This window comes from Hemitrygon akajei, chromosome 3 (genome assembly GCF_048418815.1).
Source record: "Hemitrygon akajei chromosome 3, sHemAka1.3, whole genome shotgun sequence".
Classification (NCBI taxonomy): Eukaryota; Metazoa; Chordata; class Chondrichthyes; order Myliobatiformes; family Dasyatidae; genus Hemitrygon; species Hemitrygon akajei.
In genome coordinates this window covers 112,122,354-112,143,406 of record NC_133126.1, presented here as the reverse complement: position 1 = coordinate 112,143,406, position 21,053 = coordinate 112,122,354, and the positions used below count along the sequence as shown (strand labels likewise).

The 21,053-nt window shown below is 43.0% G+C and overlaps 1 protein-coding gene across 3 annotated transcripts in view; it reads left to right on the top strand.

Moving 5' to 3' along the window:
• The first annotated feature begins 1,600 nt into the window (after positions 1–1,600).
• The window catches only part of boka (BCL2 family apoptosis regulator BOK a), a 65,575-nt gene continuing 46,122 nt past the window's right edge, over positions 1,601–21,053 (top strand). Inside the window, exons 1-2 of one of the 3 annotated variants that reach the window (XM_073040578.1) lie at positions 1,601–1,914; positions 6,682–6,904. In XM_073040578.1, coding sequence (XP_072896679.1) covers positions 6,682–6,904 — 223 coding nt within the window. In that variant the 5' untranslated portion in view covers positions 1,601–1,914. The other 2 variants (XM_073040576.1, XM_073040577.1) reach the window with 2 other exon arrangements.

Sequence of the window (21,053 nt, the reverse complement as noted above, 5' to 3'; positions counted from 1 at the left end):
ACTGTGAAGTGAAAAGTATTGTAGAAACAAATAATTGCAGTCCCAGTAGTCTGAAATAAACTCAGTGCAGGAAATGCACAGCAGACAGGCAGCATTCATGTTCACAAATATGGTCTGACACACTGAGTATTTCCAGCATTTCCTACTGCTTTTACAGGTTCCGTTAACGTTCCGATAAACAAAGTCTCTGGCTCCCTTTTGAGTCTCTCCTGAAAGATGCCTTTTTGACCAAGATTTGTTCCTTGTCTTTTCTCCTTTCATTTAATTTCCTCTTGGGTCTGATTATGCTTGTAAACCACAGGAATTTCTTCAACATGGGAGACCAATGTTTTGAATTGCATCTATTTAAATATGTGTACCCAGGAGATGGTTTATATTTGCCTTGTGGATGTGTGTATTGGTGTGTTTGAATGGGTGAAGCCAGCTCTCCGAAGGGACGACTTGTCATTGCCTTCAGTGCCAGAGTAGAACCTCAGGTTGATTGAGAAATGGTAATATGGGGATCAGTACCTCAGACCTAGCACTAAAATCATGGTTCACAAGCAGCAAAGATCCCAGTTCTCCAAAAATACAGCACATCTGAGATCTGATACATTCAGCAGGAACCACAGATACCGAGAAGGTGCCATCGGCATTGTCTCTACAAAATCAACATGCCAGAGGAATAAGTGAAGTGATGCCAGAGCCCCTCCTAATACTGACGTCAATATCTACAGCCCCAGTATCCCGGCTTTTCTCACTCTACGTCAGTTACTCGGGGCTGATCACATCCTGATAACAGGGACACACAAAACATACATGTTCTGAAAGAGAAAGAGGTTATCAGACAGAAAAGAGAGAGAGAGAAAAAAACAAATCCTCCCCGGAAGAAATATGACATCCCATTGCCTCCTGGGAATCTCTGGCCTCTGATGGCTCAAAGTGGGGAAGAAGCATTTGGATGGGGTTGAGAAAGACAAGTTCATAGATCAGGAGTAAGAGGCGGAAGGAGGAGAGCACGTCACCGACTCTCCACTCACCCCACAGGCCACCTCCTGCTCCATTTGTGAAAGAGTTTGCAGGTCCCACATTAACCACAGAACTAAAATAGAAACGAGTGTGAGGTTCCTACCCGCTTCAAAATGGCAGCCATCATACTGGTGCTGAAGAAGAGCAGGGTGAGCTGTCTCAATGACTCTCAATGGTAGTACTCACATCTAGCATAATGAAGTACTAAAGAGGTTAGTTATGGCTTGAATTAACTCCTAGCTGAGCAAGGTTCTAGATCTGCTGCAATTCACCTACCGCTGTAATGGGTCCACTACAAACACAGTTCCTCTAGCTCTCCACTCTGGGGCACCTAGACAATTTCAAAATGTACGTCAGACTGCTGTTCATTGATTACAGCTCAGCATTCACTACCATCAGCCCCTCAGTATTAAGTGCCAACTTCTAAATTTGGGCCTCTGTATCCCCGCCTGTAACTGGATACTCGATTTCCTCATTTGGAACCCAGTTATTACAGACTAGGACATCTCCACCTCGCTGACCATTAACACTGGCGCAGCTTGGAGGCGGCGCTTAGCCCACTGCTCTGCTCTCTCTGCACTCGCGGTTATGTTAGCAAGCGCAGCTCGGATCACTGAAAAACCGCAGATGGCGACGAGGGGTGAAATATGTCAGTTGGTTGAGTTATGTAGTAACAACCACCTCGCACTCAACGTCAGCAAGACCGGGGGATTGTTTGTGGACTTCAGGAAAGGGAAGTCGTGGATCTGATCTCGCACCAGTCGCTATTGAAGGCTCAGCAGTGGAAAGGGCGAGCAGCTTCAAGTTCCAGGGCCTCAACATCTCTGAAGATCTGTCCTGAGTTCAACGTATTGATGCAATCACAAAGAAAGCGGTTCTACTTCATTGAGAGTCTGAGGAGATTCGGTATGTCAGCGAGACTTCTGTTGGTCTACGCTGGAGAACACCAGAGCCTGGCCTGGAGGCACCACGAACAACCCCTTTTAAGGAGAGCGTTGTAGGTTCAGACAGCTCAGTCACGGGCAGAACCCTTCCCTCCACATCTTCAAGAGGTGGCGGCATCCGTCACTAAGGTCCCTGACCACACGGGCCATGTCCTCTTTTCCCTACTACCGTCAGGGAGCCTGAAGACACAAACCTACCGATTCAGAAATAGCCCCGCCAGCCGATTTCTGAATGGTTCGCGGGCCAGTGACCTCCTTATTCTCTTTTTGCACTATTTCTTTCTTTTGTAGTTTATTGTAATTTTATGACTTATACCGGCAATTTTCACGACAGTGATAATAAACGGGGTTCAGATTCATTCTCCAAGGGACTATCCAGAAACACGTCTGTGTATGTTTATGTACGTTTATTTTTCTGTAATTTCTAGAAATATAAATTTATTTGACATCTCTTCATATTCTTTTTCGAGACATCTTCCAATTAAACCTCCGTGCTACTGGGCGTCCTTTCCGTCAGGGAGGAGGGTATGCTTCTATTTCGAGTTGTCGGGCGGCCAGAAAGGGGCAGTGTGTCTCCAGCGTGAGGGAATCGACACGCTGACTCCGAGATGGTTTGAGACTAAAATCTCGAGGTGCGTGCTCTTTGTGCGCAGGGCGGTCGCTGAGTGTGGATTTGGCCCAGGCTCCGATCACAGCTTGTCCCCTTCCCTTAAATGGGGTTGTTTGTGAAAGTTGCTGGTCGCCCAGAGGCATCTTAATTCGAAGCACATTGGTAAAGCGTCTGGCCAAAAAAGGAGAGGCGGTGGGCGTACACTGGAGCTCTTAATCCGCGAGGGAGACTGGAAAAGTGAGCCAAGTTAGCCGAGGAACTTCCTTTTATAAAAGTCCCAAGCGAGGTGAGTGCGGCTTTTGAACGCTCCTTTGTGAGGGGGCATCTCTTTCCAACTGCTTTCCCGGTGCGGATAAAGAGCGCGGTGGTTTCACTCCTTGCAGCCACGTCGCTGTTTCTCACCCACCGCCCTTTATCGTGGATTCATTGCCCAGGGAGTCCGAGGTCAAAGAAAACGCCATCCAAAGCATAGAAATACAAAACGTTCAAGTCATCATATTCACGATAAATATTGTTATTGGCATTTGCACGCCATCCATTCACAAACTTAAGGTACGGATGCCATTACTTTCTTAATTTACAGTGATAGATCTAAAGGCAAAGTGATGTGAGACCGCGTTTCGCACACCACCGTCTCATTTTTGTGTTCCAGCGGGGTGTTTTGTAGGGCTGGCACGGGTTTAAAATTTGCATTACAGATCTGCTTTGATTATTTTAATAAACATAACAGAAAATGCTGGAAACACTCGGCAGGCAGGTCGGGCAGCATCTGTGGGAAGAGAAGCCGAGCGCCTCAGATGAAACACACTTTGTCGGAGTTACTCTCTCGTGTTTATTTGCTGTTATTTTAAGCAGGCTGGAAATGTGATTTTTTTTAAGATAATGTTTTAGCATGAAAGAATCAGAATCATATTTGAGTTGTTCTCTGATCTTGGCAAACGTTTCACACCATCGTCATGTTTAATATCACCGGCAGTTGCCGGCAATTTGACCTTTTTTGTTTCTCAGTGGGTTTGCTGTTCCTGCATGGACAGTGATTGTGTCTCGGAGGGAATGGTTGACACATGTCGCCCGGCGTGGAGACAGATGGGCGCTGATTTTAATTAGTCGGCTGACAAACAAGAGAAAATCTGCAGATGCTGGAAATCCAAACAACACACAAGATGCTGGAGGAACTGGGCAGGGCAGGCAGCATCTATGGAAAAGGGTAAACAGTGACGTTTAGGACCGAGAGCGTTCATCGGGAACGAAACATGGACTGTTTACTCTATTCCATAGATGCTGCCTCCCCTGCCCAGTTTTGTGTGCGTTGTTTTATAGATTGGGTCGTTTGAAAAGGCTTTGGGCTGTTTGACCACTTCTGATGCAACATCCCAGTCGCTTCCCTGTTTCAACACTTATCTATTAAATTAGGCGTCTTTATCTCTTTCTCTGTGGTTACCTCTTACTTTCTGTAAAACATCTCCCCGGTGCTTCCCTTCTGTTGGCCCGTGGTAACACTCTCACCCGCAGTCAGAAGCTCAAGGGTTCATTTTCCCCACCGATTTTCCTCACCTCTGTTGCCAAGGTTGACCGAAAAGATTTAATAATTAAATGCAGAAGCAGTGGGAGTGCCACTAATATTTACCCCCCCCCCACCTACAGTGCTAGCTATGACAAAGACACTACTTGCTCCTTATTACTTAATTGCTTCTGAAAATTTGATGCATGCAAGTTGGGTGCTGCCTTTAAATAAATTATTTTTACCTCAAAGATCCCTGTTTTATTGGCCATGTACCTGTGTTTATTATCATCCTGTCCTTCCTTGTCAGTTCAACTTGTCATAACAACTTCCTGCCTCAGCTCTACCAGTCGTTCTTCCTCTCCACACCCTGTCACTGTAGTTCAAACCTTCAGGAGAAGCACTAGCAAACCCCCAGTGATGATATTAGTTCCCCTCCAGTTCAGATACAAACTGTCTTGTTTGTACAGATTTCACCTGTCCCAGGGAAAAGCCCATTTTGTTGCCTCCCAGTAATTAGTGGCCTGGCAAAATTCCACTGCCTCACTGTTACTCTGAGTTTGATGGCAGCTTTGGCAAAGGAAGAAACTACCAAAGTAGTCAGCTCCACCAGGGAGCTAGACTCTTAGTCAGTTCCACCATGGGTACCAGTCAGCTCTGCCAGGGACAACAGTCAGTTCCACCATGGGTACCAGTCAGCTCTGCCAGGGGCAACAGTCAGTTCCACCATGGGTACCAGTCAGCTCTGCCAGGGACAACAGTCAGTTCCACCATGGGTACCAGTCAGCTCTGCCAGGGGCAACAGTCAGTTCCACTGTGGGTACCAGCCTCTGTCGTATCCAAGAAATCTTCAAGGAGTGGTGCCATAGGAAGGTGGTGTCCATCTTTAAGGACACCCACCTCCCAGGACATGCCTGCTTCTCATTGTTACCGTACAGAAGCACACACTCAGCGATTCAGGAACAGCTTCTTCCCCTCGGTCATCTGATTTCTGAATGGACATTGAACCCATGAACACCATCTAACTGCTTTTTAATTTCTGTTATTTTTGCACTACTTATTCTAATTTAACTATTTAATAGACATGTACTATATATTCTTAGTATATATTCCTCTATATTTATCATGTATTTCCTTGTACTGCTGCCAACAAGTTGTCAACAACTTTCACAATGCATGCTGGTGATATTAGACCTGATCCTTAACCTGATTCTGATGCTGGTCCTGGTCCTGGTCCTGGCCCTACCACTTAGCACATTTCTGACATACTACCAAAACTGTTGTGATTTGAATGTTTTCTGTATGACAAGTACAGTGGACAGAGTTCCTACTCTTGTCATTCTGTACAAAACACCCTCTTTACTACACTTCCATACTAACCAAAGACCACTGGCAAGTCTCACGCCTGTAATGCGCTTGTCAACGCCTCACGTCTTAATAAGCTGGTAAGGAAGGCGGGCTCTGTCGTGGGCAAAGTACTGGAGAGTTTAACATCGGTAGCTGAGCGAAGGGCGCTGAGTAGGCTACGGTCAATTATGGATAACTCTGAACATCCTCTACATAGCACCATCCAGAGACAGAGAAGCAGTTTCAGCGACAGGTTACTATCGATGCAATGCTCCTCAGACAGGATGAAGAGATCAATACTCCCCAATGCCATTAGGCTTTACAATTCTACCGCCAGGACTTAAGAACTTTTTAAAGCTATTATTAATGCTTTTTGAGATAGTGATTTAGATGCATATCACATTTTTTTTACTGAGTTAAGTATTGTATGTAATTAGTTTTGCTACAACAAGTGTATGGGACATTGGAAAAAAGTTGAATTTCCCCATGGGGATGAATAAAGTATCTATCTATCTATCTATCTATCTATCTAACTATCTATCTATCTATCTATCTATCTATCTAACAGGTGCAACCTGCCTTTTTCCTCGTGTTCTCTTCCTCCTTCCACACAACTCCAGCAGAGAGTAAAATTGGTCAAAATGACACCATGGGAAGCAGAGGGGTCAAAAGAATGAAAGATCAATTCTAGTAATGTGAAAGAGAATAAAGGTCACAGAAACAAAAGTGGACGGAGACTGTAATTAACAGTGAAATGTGGCGAACCGTGCATAATGTGAGGTATCAGATAAAAGGACTGAAAATATAATTTACTCTCCTGACTGAATGCATCTCATATCCCACTTTGCAGTATCCACAGATTCGAGTACACATTGTAATGTGACATTACAGAGAAACCCAAACAGCAAATTTGCCATTCTTTTATAGGGTGTACAGAGTTGATGTTTATCCCTATTTCGGTTTCAGTTGTACACTGTTGCAGACACATTTTCCAGTTGTGGGTTGGTGCTGATGTTTTCAGTGGTGAAGCCCAGCTGATATTTCGTAGAGGTGTTGATACCTTCCATTTGTGTCGGAGAGCTGTTCATTTCAAGCTAGGTTAATGCTGATATCTTCCTGTTGTGTGTAGTAGTAATATTTTCCAGTTACTTGTCAGTGAGGCTCTCTTCCCTTTGTGTTGACGTTTGCTATTTTCCAGATGTAATTTTGCAGGTATTTTCCAGAATTATTCAGGTTTAGTTCTAACTAAAATCTTGCTTTGTTTTTCACAGATGGAGATGCTTAGACGGTCTTCTGTCTTTGCAGCTGAGGTGATGGAAGTGTTTGACCGCTCCCCACCCGATAAAGAGCTAATTTCTCAAGCTAAAGCCCTCTGTCGAGATTACATCCACTCCCGCCTGATCCGAGCTGGCATTGTTTGGAGTAAACCAGACCCTTTGGCTGCTGGCCCTACAAGCAAACTCACTGAGGTTTCCTCAGCACTCCTCCATTTGGGTAAGCCTGTCATTATTGGGCTTTAGAGAAAGTCAGAGAGAAATAGGAATTAGAGCTGAATAATAGAGGGAGCATGGGACAGAATTGTTAAGAGTGAAAGACATTCAAGGAACAGAAAGGAGATTAAGACCTGAAGTATATTGGAAATTTGTCATACTAAATTGTAAAGGAAATCTTGGTTGGTTGTACTCAGGTGTGAAGAAGCAGTTTAAACTCAAGAGATCCTTGACAATACTTGCAAAAAGGCATAAATTCAACTTGCACCACCCTGTCATAGTAAAGCTGCAAATGACAAAGTGTATAGAGTGCTCAGATACAGGAGCTTATTGATGAGTTTCTGGTTCCTCTGAAATCTTTGCCATCAGGCCAGTCTACTCTGAAATTAGCAACAAAATGGAAATTGATGGAAATGTTCATCAATTCATTAGAAAGAGGTGTTGACTCGTCGTGGGTAGACCTAGGGAACTGGAAGGGTAAAAAAACACTGATTGGAGTTAAATATATATAGAAAATGTGTGTCAAAAGGGCAGTGTTATAATGGTCATGGGGATTTTCAATATGCAGGGAGATTGGGAAAATCAGGTTGGTGCGGGATTCCAAGAGGGGGAATTTCTAGAATGCCTACAAGATGGCTTTTTACAGCAGCTCATGGTTGAGCCCACTAGAGGATCAACTACTCTAAATTGGGTGTTGTGCAATGAACTGGAATTGACTAGGGATATTAAGGTAAAGGATCCCTTAAGGGCCAGTGATCATAATGTAATATAATTCACCCTGCAACTTGAGAAGGAGAAGCTACAGTCAGATGTATCAGTATTACAGTGGAGTAAAGGGAATTACAGAGGCATGAGAGAGGAGCTGGCTAAAATTGAGTGGAAAGGAACACTGGCAGGGATGATGGCAGAGCAGCAATGGTTGGAGTTTCTGGGAGCAATTTGTAAGGTGCAGGCAGGATATATACATTCCAGAGAAGAAGAAGATGACACGGCCGTGGCTAACAAGAGAAGTCATAGCCAACATAAAAGCCAAAGAGAGGGCATATGATTGAGCAAAAATTAATGGGGAGTTAGAGGATTGGGAAGCTTTTTAAAATGGTCTACACCCTTAGGTTCTGAAAGAGGAAGCTGATGAGATTGTGGAGACATTGGTAATGATCTTATAAAAAACACTCGATTCAACATGGTTCCAGAGAAATGGAAAATTGCAAATGTCACAAGTGGCTATGGAGGCCAAGTTACTGGGTATATTTAAGGCAAAGCTCAATAGATTCTTGATTAGTCGGGCCATGAAGGGATACGAGGAGAAGACAGGAGAATGGGGCTAAGAGGGAAAATGGATCAGCCATGATGAAATGGTGGAGTAGACTCAATGGGCCAAATGGCCTAATTCTGCTCCTATATCCAATGGTCTTATGTCAGGCAGCAACTGTGTAGAGAGAATGAATTTACAGTCAGTTTACTGTCTGACCCGTTGGAAAGTTACAGTATTTTCTATTTTTGTTTGGATTTCTAACATCTACAGCTTGTCTTAAATTTCCTGAGACTTTCCTACCAATGATTTTCCATAAAATAAAAGGATAAGTATGGTGTTCAAACACTAATCCCCCACCTTCTGTCTGCTACCAGCAACGTATAGAAACAGCCTCCACTTCCATTGTGAAATCAGTAAGGTAGGAAAGAACCTGTGGGTGCAGAGTTTTCTGGTCAAGCTATATCATGAATACTGCATTTAACATCAGTCTGAAAACACCCAAACTCAACAAGCTTTATGTAGAAGTACTGTGGGTTAGCACTCCACCCAAAAACATGAAATAAGGTTCAAAACCTTTATTACAGTTTGAGTATAGGATATATATTTGAATTGAGTGGAGTGGTTAAAAGAAAATTAATCAGAAACACGATCTCAATTTAGTTGAGATCAGTTCACAGATCACTGATCAATTTAGTTCAGTGTAGTTGATGTATTGCAAAAATTGCAAAAGCCAAGTATGGAACTGGTGGCAGAAGTGACTGACGTGTGGCAGGGTAGACGAGGCAAAAGATTCCAGTTTCCAACAGTTGCTTGGGTGCTATAGTGTTGAATCTATAGTTTCTGAGGAAAGATAGAACAGGTTGGTCTCGGTAGTAGTTCTATAATTTGACATCTTTGTTGATTCAAAGAAAGTGTAATGTTGATTGAGTAAGAAATTGCAATTTATTAGCTTATTTTTTCAGGCAACAAAATGCTATAAGCACTCAGCAGATGATGCAACCTGTATGTGGAAATGTGACAAAGGGACTAGTAGCTGAAATGTCTTTCTTAGACAGACAGCACAGTGACGGCCCTACCAGGCCAACGGGTCCACGGTGCTCATGTGACTCATTAACCTACCAACCTGTATGCATTTGGAGTGTGGGAGGGAACTGGAGCACTCGGAGGAAACCTGCCCGGTCATGTGGGGGACGTACAGACTCCTTACAGAAGGCGGTGGAACTGAACCTGGGTCATTTGCATTGCACTAACTGCGACGCTACTTGCCACTATAACGGCCGAAACCCAGGGATGAACTCCAAGTCTTTAGACCTTCAATCTAACGTTGTTTCATCTGAGCTCCCACTGAGAGGTAACTGCTTCTCTTTCCACAGATTCTGCCTGACCTGTTGAATGGTTATTTCACATTTCCAGCATCTCTGGGTTTTTTGATCGTATCGGATTTTTCTGTGCTTTTGATTAAGTCTGCCGAGGGATGTTTGCTGCTTGGTGATTGAGTGGAGTGAAGGGGGTGTAGATTAAGCTCTGCACCTTGCTGAAATTAGTTAGGGGCATAGACATATTGTAATGGGAAGCTGCAGTAGCAAAGGAGCACTTGAAGAGGTCTGCAGTGGGTTACCGGCCTTTCCTTATAGATAATTCAGATCAAGGTAGAAGATACTGTCACGTAGACAGGGGCAGTTAGTAAAGCCATAGGAAAGAAGAAAGCTATCACTCCATGGTACCTGAGCCAACGTAGAGTTATACAATTCATCCCACTTTTCCTGAAGGGCTGCAAATTTCCTCTGTTCAGACATTTATCTAATTCCCTTTTAAATATTTATATTGGATCCGTTCATTTAAACTTACAGGCATTGTGACCAAAACGGGATTCTCCTCATTTCCCTAACCCACTCAGATTCTTGTTCTGCCACACATTTCTTAAATTCCCAGTAATGTACAATTTTTCATTGCTTACAGACTAGCAACCTTGAGGGCTGCCAACTAATTATTATTTAACACGTCTACTACAGGTTCCCATGACTTCAGCACATATCAAATGAGTCATTATCTACTGGCTTTCAGAAGCATATTGTAGAAATTTTTGAATTACCATTTTCCCTCTGCTAAGGACGCTGAGCAATTTTTAATAGGATGCCTCTGGGTCTCCCACCCACCAGCTGCATGGGAACCTTGTTATGCAGGCACCTGCCAGTCCCTCACTGGTCCAACTTTAATGGGAATCGCCAGCTCTGAGGGATGGTACCAGATCCAAAGACTTGTAATGAGAGGGTATATTGTTCAATTATTCCTCAGCACCCCATTTCCTGTAGTGTGATCGCCAGGCCAGGAGCACACCACGGTTAAAAGTAGGAAAAGCTACAGAAACACTAAAGGTCTAAAAGATGAGCTTTGTCAGATGTTCTGGGTGATGCTAGATGTGTTTCCTTACAGAACTGACCCAAAGCCGCTTAAGGATCATTCTGTGTTTCCATAGAAGGAAATCGTCCACTTCTTATTTGAAGCCCAATCAAAGACTGAAAATGTGTATGGTATTAAAAGAAGATAATTTAGCCTACAATGCCCTTTTTCTTCTTGATGTCTGACCTGCTGGCAGGACTTCTCCATCAATTTCTTATGAAGTTCATTTTTTAATTTCCTTAGCACGGGTTCCTTGAATTTTTTTTAGAAGTTGACGTGTGTGGTCTTTGACCTTGTTTTGTATTAGAACAGGAAGTTTGGCTTCATTTCTACCTCGGCTCTATACATATGTAAGATCGTCAGATATCATGAATATTTGCAGAGGTACTACTTGGTGAAATTTATGGTCAAAGTGCATATTGTCACCATATACTACCCTGAGGTTCATTTTCTTGTGGGCATTTGCTGTAGAATAATGAAATATAACAGGAACAGTGAAAACTACAAAGGTTGACAAACAACCAATGTGCAAAAGGTGATAAAATATACAATTACAAAAGATACTATCAGTACTACTAATAATAGTGATAAATCAATAATACTAAGAACATTGGTCAGTAGGTTGAGGAATCAGTTCAGTGTTGAGGTGAGTGAGTTATTTAGGAGCCTGATTGAAGGGCAGTACCTGATTGAAGGCCATTGGAAGGGCCTGGTTGAAGGTCAGTACCTGTTCCTGAACCTGGTGGTGTGGGACCTCCCTCCCAATGGCAGCAACACGATGACAGCATGGTCTGGATGCTAGGGGTCCTTGATGATGGATGCTGCTTCCGTGCGGCAGTGTTCCTTGTAGATGTCATTATGGAGGGGATGGCTTTTCTTGTGATGGACTGGGCTGTATCCACTATTAGGCTTTTCTGTTTTTGGGCGCTGGTGTTTCCACACCAGGCTGTGATGCAACCAGTCGGGATACTCTGCACTGTACATCTAGAGATATTTGTCAAAGTTTTAGATGACGTACTGAATCTGCTCAAGCTTCTAAGGAAAGAGAGCCCTTAAATATTGGTGTCCAGACAGATCCTCTGAAGTGATTGTACTAAGGAATTTAAATTTACTGACCCTCTCCATCTCCAATCCCCTAATGAGGACCACTTCATGCAACTCCACTTTCCTCACCTTTTGGTCAATAATCAATTCCTTGGTCTTTCGGACATTGTGTGAGAGATTGTTGTCGTGGCACCATTCAACCAGATTTTCAATCCCACTCCTATATGCATTTGCCTTCCTCACCACTGTGTCAACCTGCAAATTAACCTTTAAGGAACCTTGCGCAAGGACTGCCAAATCCCTCTGCACAATTTTCTCCCCATTTAGAAAATAGTTTATGCTTCTATTCCTTTTACCAAAGTGCGTAATCATAATTTCCCGACACTATTCCACCTGCCAATTCTTTGCCTGTTCTCCTATTGTCTAAGTCCTGCTGCAGCCTCTTTGCTTCCTCAACACTACTTGCCCCTCCACCTATCATCTGCAAACTTGGCCACAATTCTGTCATCCATTTTACTGACAAATAATGTAAAAAGAAGCAGTCCCAACACCATTTCCTGTGGAACACCACTAGTCACAGGCAGTCAATCAGAAAAGGCTTCCTTCATGCCCACTCTTTGCCTCCTGCCATCAGCCACTGCTCTATCCATGCGAGTATCTTATTTTGTTAAACATCCTCATGTGCGGCACCTTTTCAAAAGCCTTCTGAAAATCTAGGTACACAACATCCACCAATTCTTCTTTCTCTATCCTACTTGTTATTTCCTTAAAGAATGCCAACAGATTTGTCAGGCAAGATTTTCCCTTGAGGAAACCATGCTGACTTTGGCCTTTTAAATCATGTGCCTCCAAGTATCCTGAAAAGACTTTCTTAACAATTGATACCAACATCTTCCCAACCACTGAGGTCAGGCTAACTGGCCTACAATTTCCTTTCTTCTCTCTTTTGAAGAGTGGAGTGACATTTGCAATTTTCCAGTCCTCCTGAACTATGCCAGAATCTATTTATTCTTGAAAGATCATTACTAATGCCTCATAATTTCTTCTGCCACCACTTTCAGAACCCTGGGATGTAGTCCATCTGATCCAGGTAACTTATCTACCTTAAGCCCTTTCAGTTTCCCAAGTACCTTCTCCCTTGTAATAGCAACTTTATTCATTTCTGATCTCCGACACAACCTCACCTCCATCGTAGTACCTGCGTCTTCTACAGTGAAGACTGATGCAAAATACTTATAGTTTGTCTGCCATGCCCTTGTCCCCATTACTATCCAGCATCATTTTCCAACGGTCCTACTTTTGCCTCTCTTTTACTCTTTATATACCTGGAAAAACTTTTGGTATCCTCTTTCACATTATTGGTTAGCTTACCTTCATATTTCACCCCTCCCCCTCCCCCAAGGCTACTTTACTTCCCTTCTGTTGGTTTTTAAAACTTCCCCAATCTTTTAACTTTCCTCCATTCTTTGCTCTTTTATATGCCCTCTCTTTGACTTTTATGTTGGTTTTGACTTCCCTTGTCAGCCATGGTTATATCATCCTGCCTTTGGAATACTTCACCTTCTTTTGGATTACCTATCTTGCATCTTCTGAATAGCCGCCAGAATCTCCAGCCATAGCTGCTCTGCTGTCATCCCTGCTAGTGTCCCCTTCCAATCAACTTTGGCTAGTTCTTCTTTCATACCTCTGTAATTCCCTGTACTCCACTGTATTACTGATACATCTGACTTCAGCTTCTCCCTCTCCAATTGCAGGTTGACTTTTGTCATATTATGATCACTGTTTCCTGAGGGTTCCATAACCTTAAGCTTCCTAATCAAATCTGGTTCACTACATAACACCCAATCCAGAATAACTAATCCCCTAGTAGGCTCAACCACAAGCTGCACTAAAAAGTCATCTTGTAGGCATTCTACAAGTACTCTCTCTTGGGATCCAGCACTAATCTGATTTTCCCAATCTACCTGCACATTGAAATCCTCCATGACTCCAGATGCCTTGTGCAGGAAGGCACAGAGTCGACTGTACTTCCTAAGAAGGTTGGCGTCATTCAATGTCTGTAGTGAGATGCTGAAGATGTTCTATAGGTCAGTTGTGGAGAGCGCCCTCTTCTTTGTGGTGGCGTGTTGGGGAGGAAGCATTAAGAAGAGGGACGCCTCACGTCTTAATAAGCTGGTAAGGAAGGCGGGCTCTGTCGTGGGCAAAGTACTGGAGGGTTTAACATCGGTAGCTGAGCGAAGGGCGCTGAGTAGGCTACGGTCAATTATGGATAACTCTGAACATCCTCTACATAGCACCATCCAGAGACAGAGAAGCAGTTTCAGCGACAGGTTACTATCGATGCAATGCTCCTCAGACAGGATGAAGAGGTCAATACTCCCCAATGCCATTAGGCTTTACAATTCTACCGCCAGGACTTAAGAACTTTTTAAAAGCTATTATTAATGCTTTTTGAGATAGTGATTTAGATGCATATCATATTTTATACTGAGTTAAGTATTGTATGTAATTAGTTTTGCTACAACAAGTGTATGGGACATTGGAAAAAAAGTTGAATTTCCCCATGGGGATGAATAAAGTATCTATCTATCTATCTATCTATCTATGACTATCGTAACATTGCCTGCTGAGCAAGCCTTTTCAGTCTCCCGTTGTAAATTGTAGTCCACATCCTGGCCACTGTTTGGGGGCCTGTATATAATCCAATCAGGGTCTATTTAGCCTTATAGTTTATTAACTCTACCCACAAGGATTCTGTATCTTCTAATCCTATGTGACCTCTTTTTAAGGATTTCATTTTATTTTTTAGCAACAGAGCCATGACATCCCCTTGCCTACCTGCCTGACCATTTGATACGATGTGTATCCATGGACACTAAGCTCACAACTATGATCTTCTTTCAGCCATGACTCAGTGATGTCCACAACATCATACCTGCCAATCTCTAACTGAGCTACAAGATCATCTACTTTATACTGTTGCACTCAAATATAACAACTTAGTCGTGTATCCGTCAACTTTTTCAATTTTCACTGCAACTCGTCCCACTGACTGCATTTTTGCCAAATCACCTGCCTGTGCTTCCTGACAATCTCACTACACGCTGCCCCACTTGTAAGCCAACAGCCCTGTGAGTCCAGTTCCCACCTCCTTGCCAAATTAATTTAAACCCTCTCCAAGAGCTGTAGCAAACCTGCTGCAAGGATATTGGTTCCCCTCGAGTTTCAAAGGTAGCTCAGTGAAATAGACAAAGAAGGCACAAGGGCCATAATAAAGCAAATTGAGAGATCAAGGTTTCATCTTTATCGTGTAAGAGTTCTGTTCAAAGTTCTAATACTACAGGAAGGAAGCTGACCTTGAACCTGGTGTGTGTTCTCAATATCTTGAATCTTCTGCTGATGGAAGGGGTTGAAGAGGGGGTGCCCAGGAGGGGAGGGTTCCTTGATTTTCCGTGCTTTCTGCGACAACAGGAAATGTGGACAAAGGCAATGGAGAAGAGAGTGCTTTGAGTGTGCAGGTGGCTGTCGACACTGGATTGAAATATGAAATATTATTGACTTACCATTACTCACTTTTGCAGATCTAAGAGTCATCCCAAAAATCCCCAGCCAATACATCACTCTGATGACTGGAGTCTATTATAGAATATTACAGCTGTCTCTTAAGCAATAGAACTCATACAAGTATGTGCTTTGTGTGCCAAAAATGCAGAGACTCAGAAGTTAGTTTTGTTTTGGAGTATTTGAAGCAGCAGCTTCCAACAAGCAAGGGGGAAGGGAGAGCTGAAATCTGAAATCAATGAAAGGTCAAAATGGGAGGTTTTTATTGCCCCTGTTTGATTTTATTTTCTATCAGTGATGTCCTGCTTTATTGATCCTTTTGTTCACAATACATCTGTTCAAAGACAGATTTGCATTTATATAGTGTAATTTACAAACTCATAATATCCCAACCCCTAAAGCATTTTGAAGAGTGTGGCCATTATCGTAATGTCAGAGATTAAGGCATCAGGGTAGTGTAGCAGTCAGCACAATGCTTTACATTACCTTTCAATTCCTGCAGCTGTCCGTATGTTCTCTCAGTTTCCTCCCACAGTCCAAAAGCGCACCGGTTGGCAGGATGATTGGTCATTGCAAATTGTCCTGTGATTAGGCTAGGATTAAATCGAGGGGATGCTGGGCGGCACGGCTCGAAGGGCTGAAAGGCCTTCTCTGCTCTGTATCTCAATAAATAAATAAAAGAATTACCAATTCATATGTAGCAAGGTCCCACAGACCAACTCGTTTGAATTTACAGAGGTGAATCACTGAGGAAAGCTCCTATGATATTATCATGAACTATCATGAGCCTGTCAGGCCAATTGAGCTTTGATTTAAAGTCTTTTCCAAAAAATTGTGGATTTGTCAGAGGTAGCATTTATTGTCAGTTCCTGGTTGCCTTTGACACAGTGGTGGTGAACTATACACTTTGACACGGTGGTGGTGAACTATACACTTTGACATGGTGGTGGTGAACTACACCCTTTGACACAGTGGTGGTGAACTATACCCTTTGACACGGTGGTGGTGAACTACACCCTTTGACATGGTGGTGGTGAACTATACCCTTTGACACGGTGGTGGTGAACTATACACTTTTACACAGTGGTGGTGAACTATACACTTTGACATGGTGGTGGTGAACTATACCCTTTGACATGGTGGTGGTGAACTATACCCTTTGACACGGTGGTGGTGAACTATACACTTTTACACAGTGGTGGTGAACTATACACTTTGACACAGTGGTGGTGAACTATACCCTTTGACATGGTGGTGGTGAACTATACCCTTTGACACAGTGGTGGTGAACTATACACCTTGACATGGTGGTGGTGAACTATACACTTTGACACGGTGGTGGTGAACTATACACTTTGATGTGGTGGTGAACTATACACTTTGACACGGTGGTGGTGAACTATACACTTTGACACGATGGTGGTGAACTATACCCTTTGACACAGTGGTGGTGAACTATACACCTTGACATGGTGGTGGTGAACTATACCCTTTGACACAGTGGTGGTGAACTATACCCTTTGACATGGTGGTGGTGAACTACACCCTTTGACACGGTGGTGGTGAACTATACCCTTTGACACGGTGGTGGTGAACTATACCCTTTGACATGGTGGTGGTGGTGAACTACACCCTTTGACACGGTGGTGGTGAACTATACCCTTGAACTGTAGGGTGAGGAAATGGTAGATTTCGACCCAGCAAGGATGTAACGCCTGGTGATGTCGTTCCAAGTTAGGATGGTGTGTGACTCTGAGGAGAGTCGGAGGAGGCAGGATTCCCATGCACCTGCTGCTCTAGTCCTTTTTCAGCGGCAGATGTTGTTGGCCTGGGAGACACTGTTGAATTAATCTTAACAATAACTGCAATACACATGTGTACTGGTGGTACACACTGACAACAAGGTTTGACCAAAACTTAGTATAACACAATTCATTGGCAAGTAAATCCTCAGATATTTTAAACTCATCTTCCTCCGGTTTTTCTATGTGAACAGAGAGAGTCAAAAATCAGTATGGCACAGCTGAAGGCCTGTCAAGTCCATACTTGTTTTTAACTCTACTAATTATTTTCACTCCAACTTCTATGCAGTTCAGTTCTGAAAACCTGATTGATTCAACCATTCTTGCAATCCAGACCAGTGCCACTCTGCCTAAAAGAGCTGAAACTCACACCCTTACATCTGCTTCCCACCATTTTAAATCTGTGCTCGCTGATCCTTGAACCATTCTCTAAAAACAATGGTTAGACTCCTTCCAGGCTATCTAAATGTCTTTATGATCTTATGTTAGATCACCTCTCAGTATTCTGTACTTTGAGGCAACCTTTAAGTACCAAATCTAGATGTCCATGCACATCAAAGAAACTACAGAACAGGATAAGGAAGTTGATTGATTGATAGGTTTTTAGTTATTGAGAAAATGGAGGAATAGGAAGTTCATGCTGGAAAGTAGTGGGGAGATAGAAGTCAGTTGTGACCTTATTTTCTGCTATTTTTAAAGCTCTTTGCATATTTACTCATAGATTGTTCCACCTCTCTTTGAAACTTTGCTGATAATTTTATGTCATTGTTCATTCTGTTGAGGGCTGTCAATCACTTCAGAATTTTACGCACCGTTGCATCTGCTACTTTTCCCCCAGCCCGGCGACGTCCTCTCACCAACTTCTTGCTTCCTTATCACACCTTCTAGTTTGGACTGATGAGTTTCAACACTCACTGATCTACTGACCACTGCTAGATGAGCTGGCAAAAAGATTGGGTTTAGTCACAGTGACTCATATAATTATTTAGGCAGATTCAAAAATTTTATGAAAGGGAAATATTTAATAGAATTTTGAGGATGCATGAAAATAAACTGGCAACTAATTAGGGAGCGATTAGGGAGCAACTAATCTGAGGCTAAAACACCACCTGATGTGGACATACAAGAAAAGTGTTGTTTCATTTCCTGCACTATTACATCAAAAGTGAAGCCCTTTCTCACCACAGTACCTTGCTGATCCTTTTGCAGATATTATGTGTTTGAATGTTGTAACAGGAGCCTCTCCATGAAACTATAGGTCCTGCAGCATCTGAACCACTGGTACATTACTGCATTCTGATTGGTCAGGCTATGATTAAGGATTATCACATTCTCATTGGCTGAGTCTCAGGTTTTTAGTAAAAATATTTCTCCCCTGCTGTGTCGTTCTAGACTGGATACTGTGGTACTTCACTGAGTTACACTTAGGCCATTCAGCCCCATTTGTCCATGCTGACTGTGTTGCCCAGTGACCTGTCTGCATTTGAACCATAGCCCTCTGAACCTCTCCTATCTATGTACTTATCTAGAAGGCTTTTAATGTTACTGATGTGCCTGACTCAAACACTGTTACTGGCAATTCATTCCAAATACTCACCAGCCTTTTGAGTGAAGAAACTGCCCTGATGTTTCCTTTCAACTTCCTGCCTCTGATCTTAAACCAATGGCCCCTTGTTTTTAGTCTATTTCCCCAGGGAAGGGGCGCTATGTGCTTTCTGTGCCCCTCGTGACCTTGTATACCCCTTTCAGGTCACCCATCTATCTCCTATATTCCAGGGAATAAATGCCTAGTCTATGCAACCTCTTCGTAACTCAGACCCTCAAGTCCAGGCAGCATCCTGGTAAATCTCTTTTGCACTCTTTGTAGTTTAATAGCATCTTTCCTGTAACAGGGTGGACAAACCTGTACACATACTCCAAGTGCAGCCTCATCAATCTCTTATGCCACCACACCAAACACTTCTATATCATATCCTATCGATCTGTGACACTGCACTTGTACTCCTGGGTGTCTCTGTGTCCCACAGCACTCCCAAAGGCCCACCATTCACTGTACAAGTTCTGATAGATAGATAGATAGATAGATAGATAGATACTTTATTCATCCCCATGGGGAAATTCAACTTTTTTCCAATGTCCCATACACTTGTTGTAGCAAAACTAATTACATACAATACTTAACTCAGTAAAAAAAATATGATATGCATCTAAATCACCATCTCAAAAAGCATTAATAATAGCTTTAAAAAGTTCTTAAGTCCTGGCGGTAGAATTGTAAAGCCTAATGGCATTGGGGAGTATTGACCTCTTCATCCTGTCTGAGGAGCATTGCATCGATAGTAACCTGTCGCTGAAACTGCTTCTCTGTCTCTGGATGGTGCTATGTAGAGGATGTTCAGAGTTATCCATAATTGACCGTAGCCTACTCAGCGCCCTTCGCTCAGCTACCGATGTTAAACTCTCCAGTACTTTGCCCACGACAGAGCCCGCCTTCCTTACCAGCTTATTAAGACGTGAGGCGTCCCTCTTCTTAATGCTTCCTCCCCAACACGCCACCACAAAGAAGAGGGCGCTCTCCACAACTGACCTATAGAACATCTTCAGCATCTCACTACAGACATTGAATGACGCCAACCTTCTTAGGAAGTACATTCGACTCTGTGCCTTCCTGCACAAGGCATCTGTGTTGGCAGTCCAGTCTAGCTTCTCGTCTAACTGTACTCCCAGATACTTGTAGGTCTTAACCTGCTCCACACATTCTCCATTAATGATCACTGGCTGCATATGAGGCCTAGATCTCCTACCTTGGTTTCATCTCCCAAAATGCAGTACCTCATTGGATTTTATCTGGATTGAAATCCATTTGCCATTTCACAGCCCACATCAACTGATCAGTGCCTCTACTTCCTTAGGAGCTTGCGAAGATCTCATTTTCTTCAATACGTATTGCTTGTTTATTTATTTATTATTTCTTCTTTCTTTTTGTATTTGCACAGTTTGTTGTCTTTTGCACACTGGTTATCTGCCTTGTTGGTGTGGTCTTTCATTGATTCTATTATGGTTATTGGATTTATTGAGTAGGTAGGCCTCCGTTAGTCTCGATGGACCATGGATTTGCACCTTGGAAAGTTTCCAGGGCGCAAGCCTGGGCAAGGTGTTTTTTTTTAATGGAAGACCGGCAGTTGCCCAAGCTGCAAGTCTCCCCTCTCCACGTCACCGATGTTGTCCAAGGGAAGGGCATTAGATTTATTGAGTATGCCCACAAGATCTCAAGACTATATATGGTAACATACTGTATATACACTTTGATAATAAATTTACTTTGGGCTTTGAATAATGGTACCACTTTAGCCATTTTCCAGTTTTCCAGAACCTTTCCTGTGGCTGGAGATGAAGGGAAAAAACTCCACAATTATTTCTTCAGCTTCCCACAAGGCCCGAGTATGCACCAGGTCATGGCCTGGACATTTGCCCGCTTTAATGCACTTTAAGGCCTCCTGTACCTTATCCTTGCTAATTTGTATGTGGCTTCATTCCCCCTGCTTTCTTAGCTTCCGTAGATTCCTGTGCAGTAAAAAAAAGCTGAAGAGAAATATTCATTGAAATCCACATGGAAAGTTCAAAGTGAATTTTATAATCAAAGTACATGTATGTCACCATAAACAACACTGAGATTGCATATGCGAATGAGACAGCCGGCTGATCTTTAAAAAGACTTATTCCCTCCTCCCTTGCCACCCTTTAACTCTTAATATATAGTACCTATAGAATCTCCTGGATCTTTTGCCTTACCTTGCCTGTCAGATCCCTCTCATTTCTCTTCTTGCCCTCCAAGTTTCTCTTTGAAATGAATTCCTACACTTGTAATCATCCGGAGAATTATTAATTCCCAGTTGCTTATGGTAGAGTATACCTCCCTCTCTTTATCGAACAAAGCCTCAATATTTTTCAGAAGCCAGGGTTCCCGAAACCTGCCAACCTCGCCCTGCACCCAAACAGAAACATGCAGGCCCTGAACTGTTGACATTACACTTTAAAAAACCTCCCATTTGGCCTTTCTCTGCAAACAATTTCACCCAATCAACCATTGC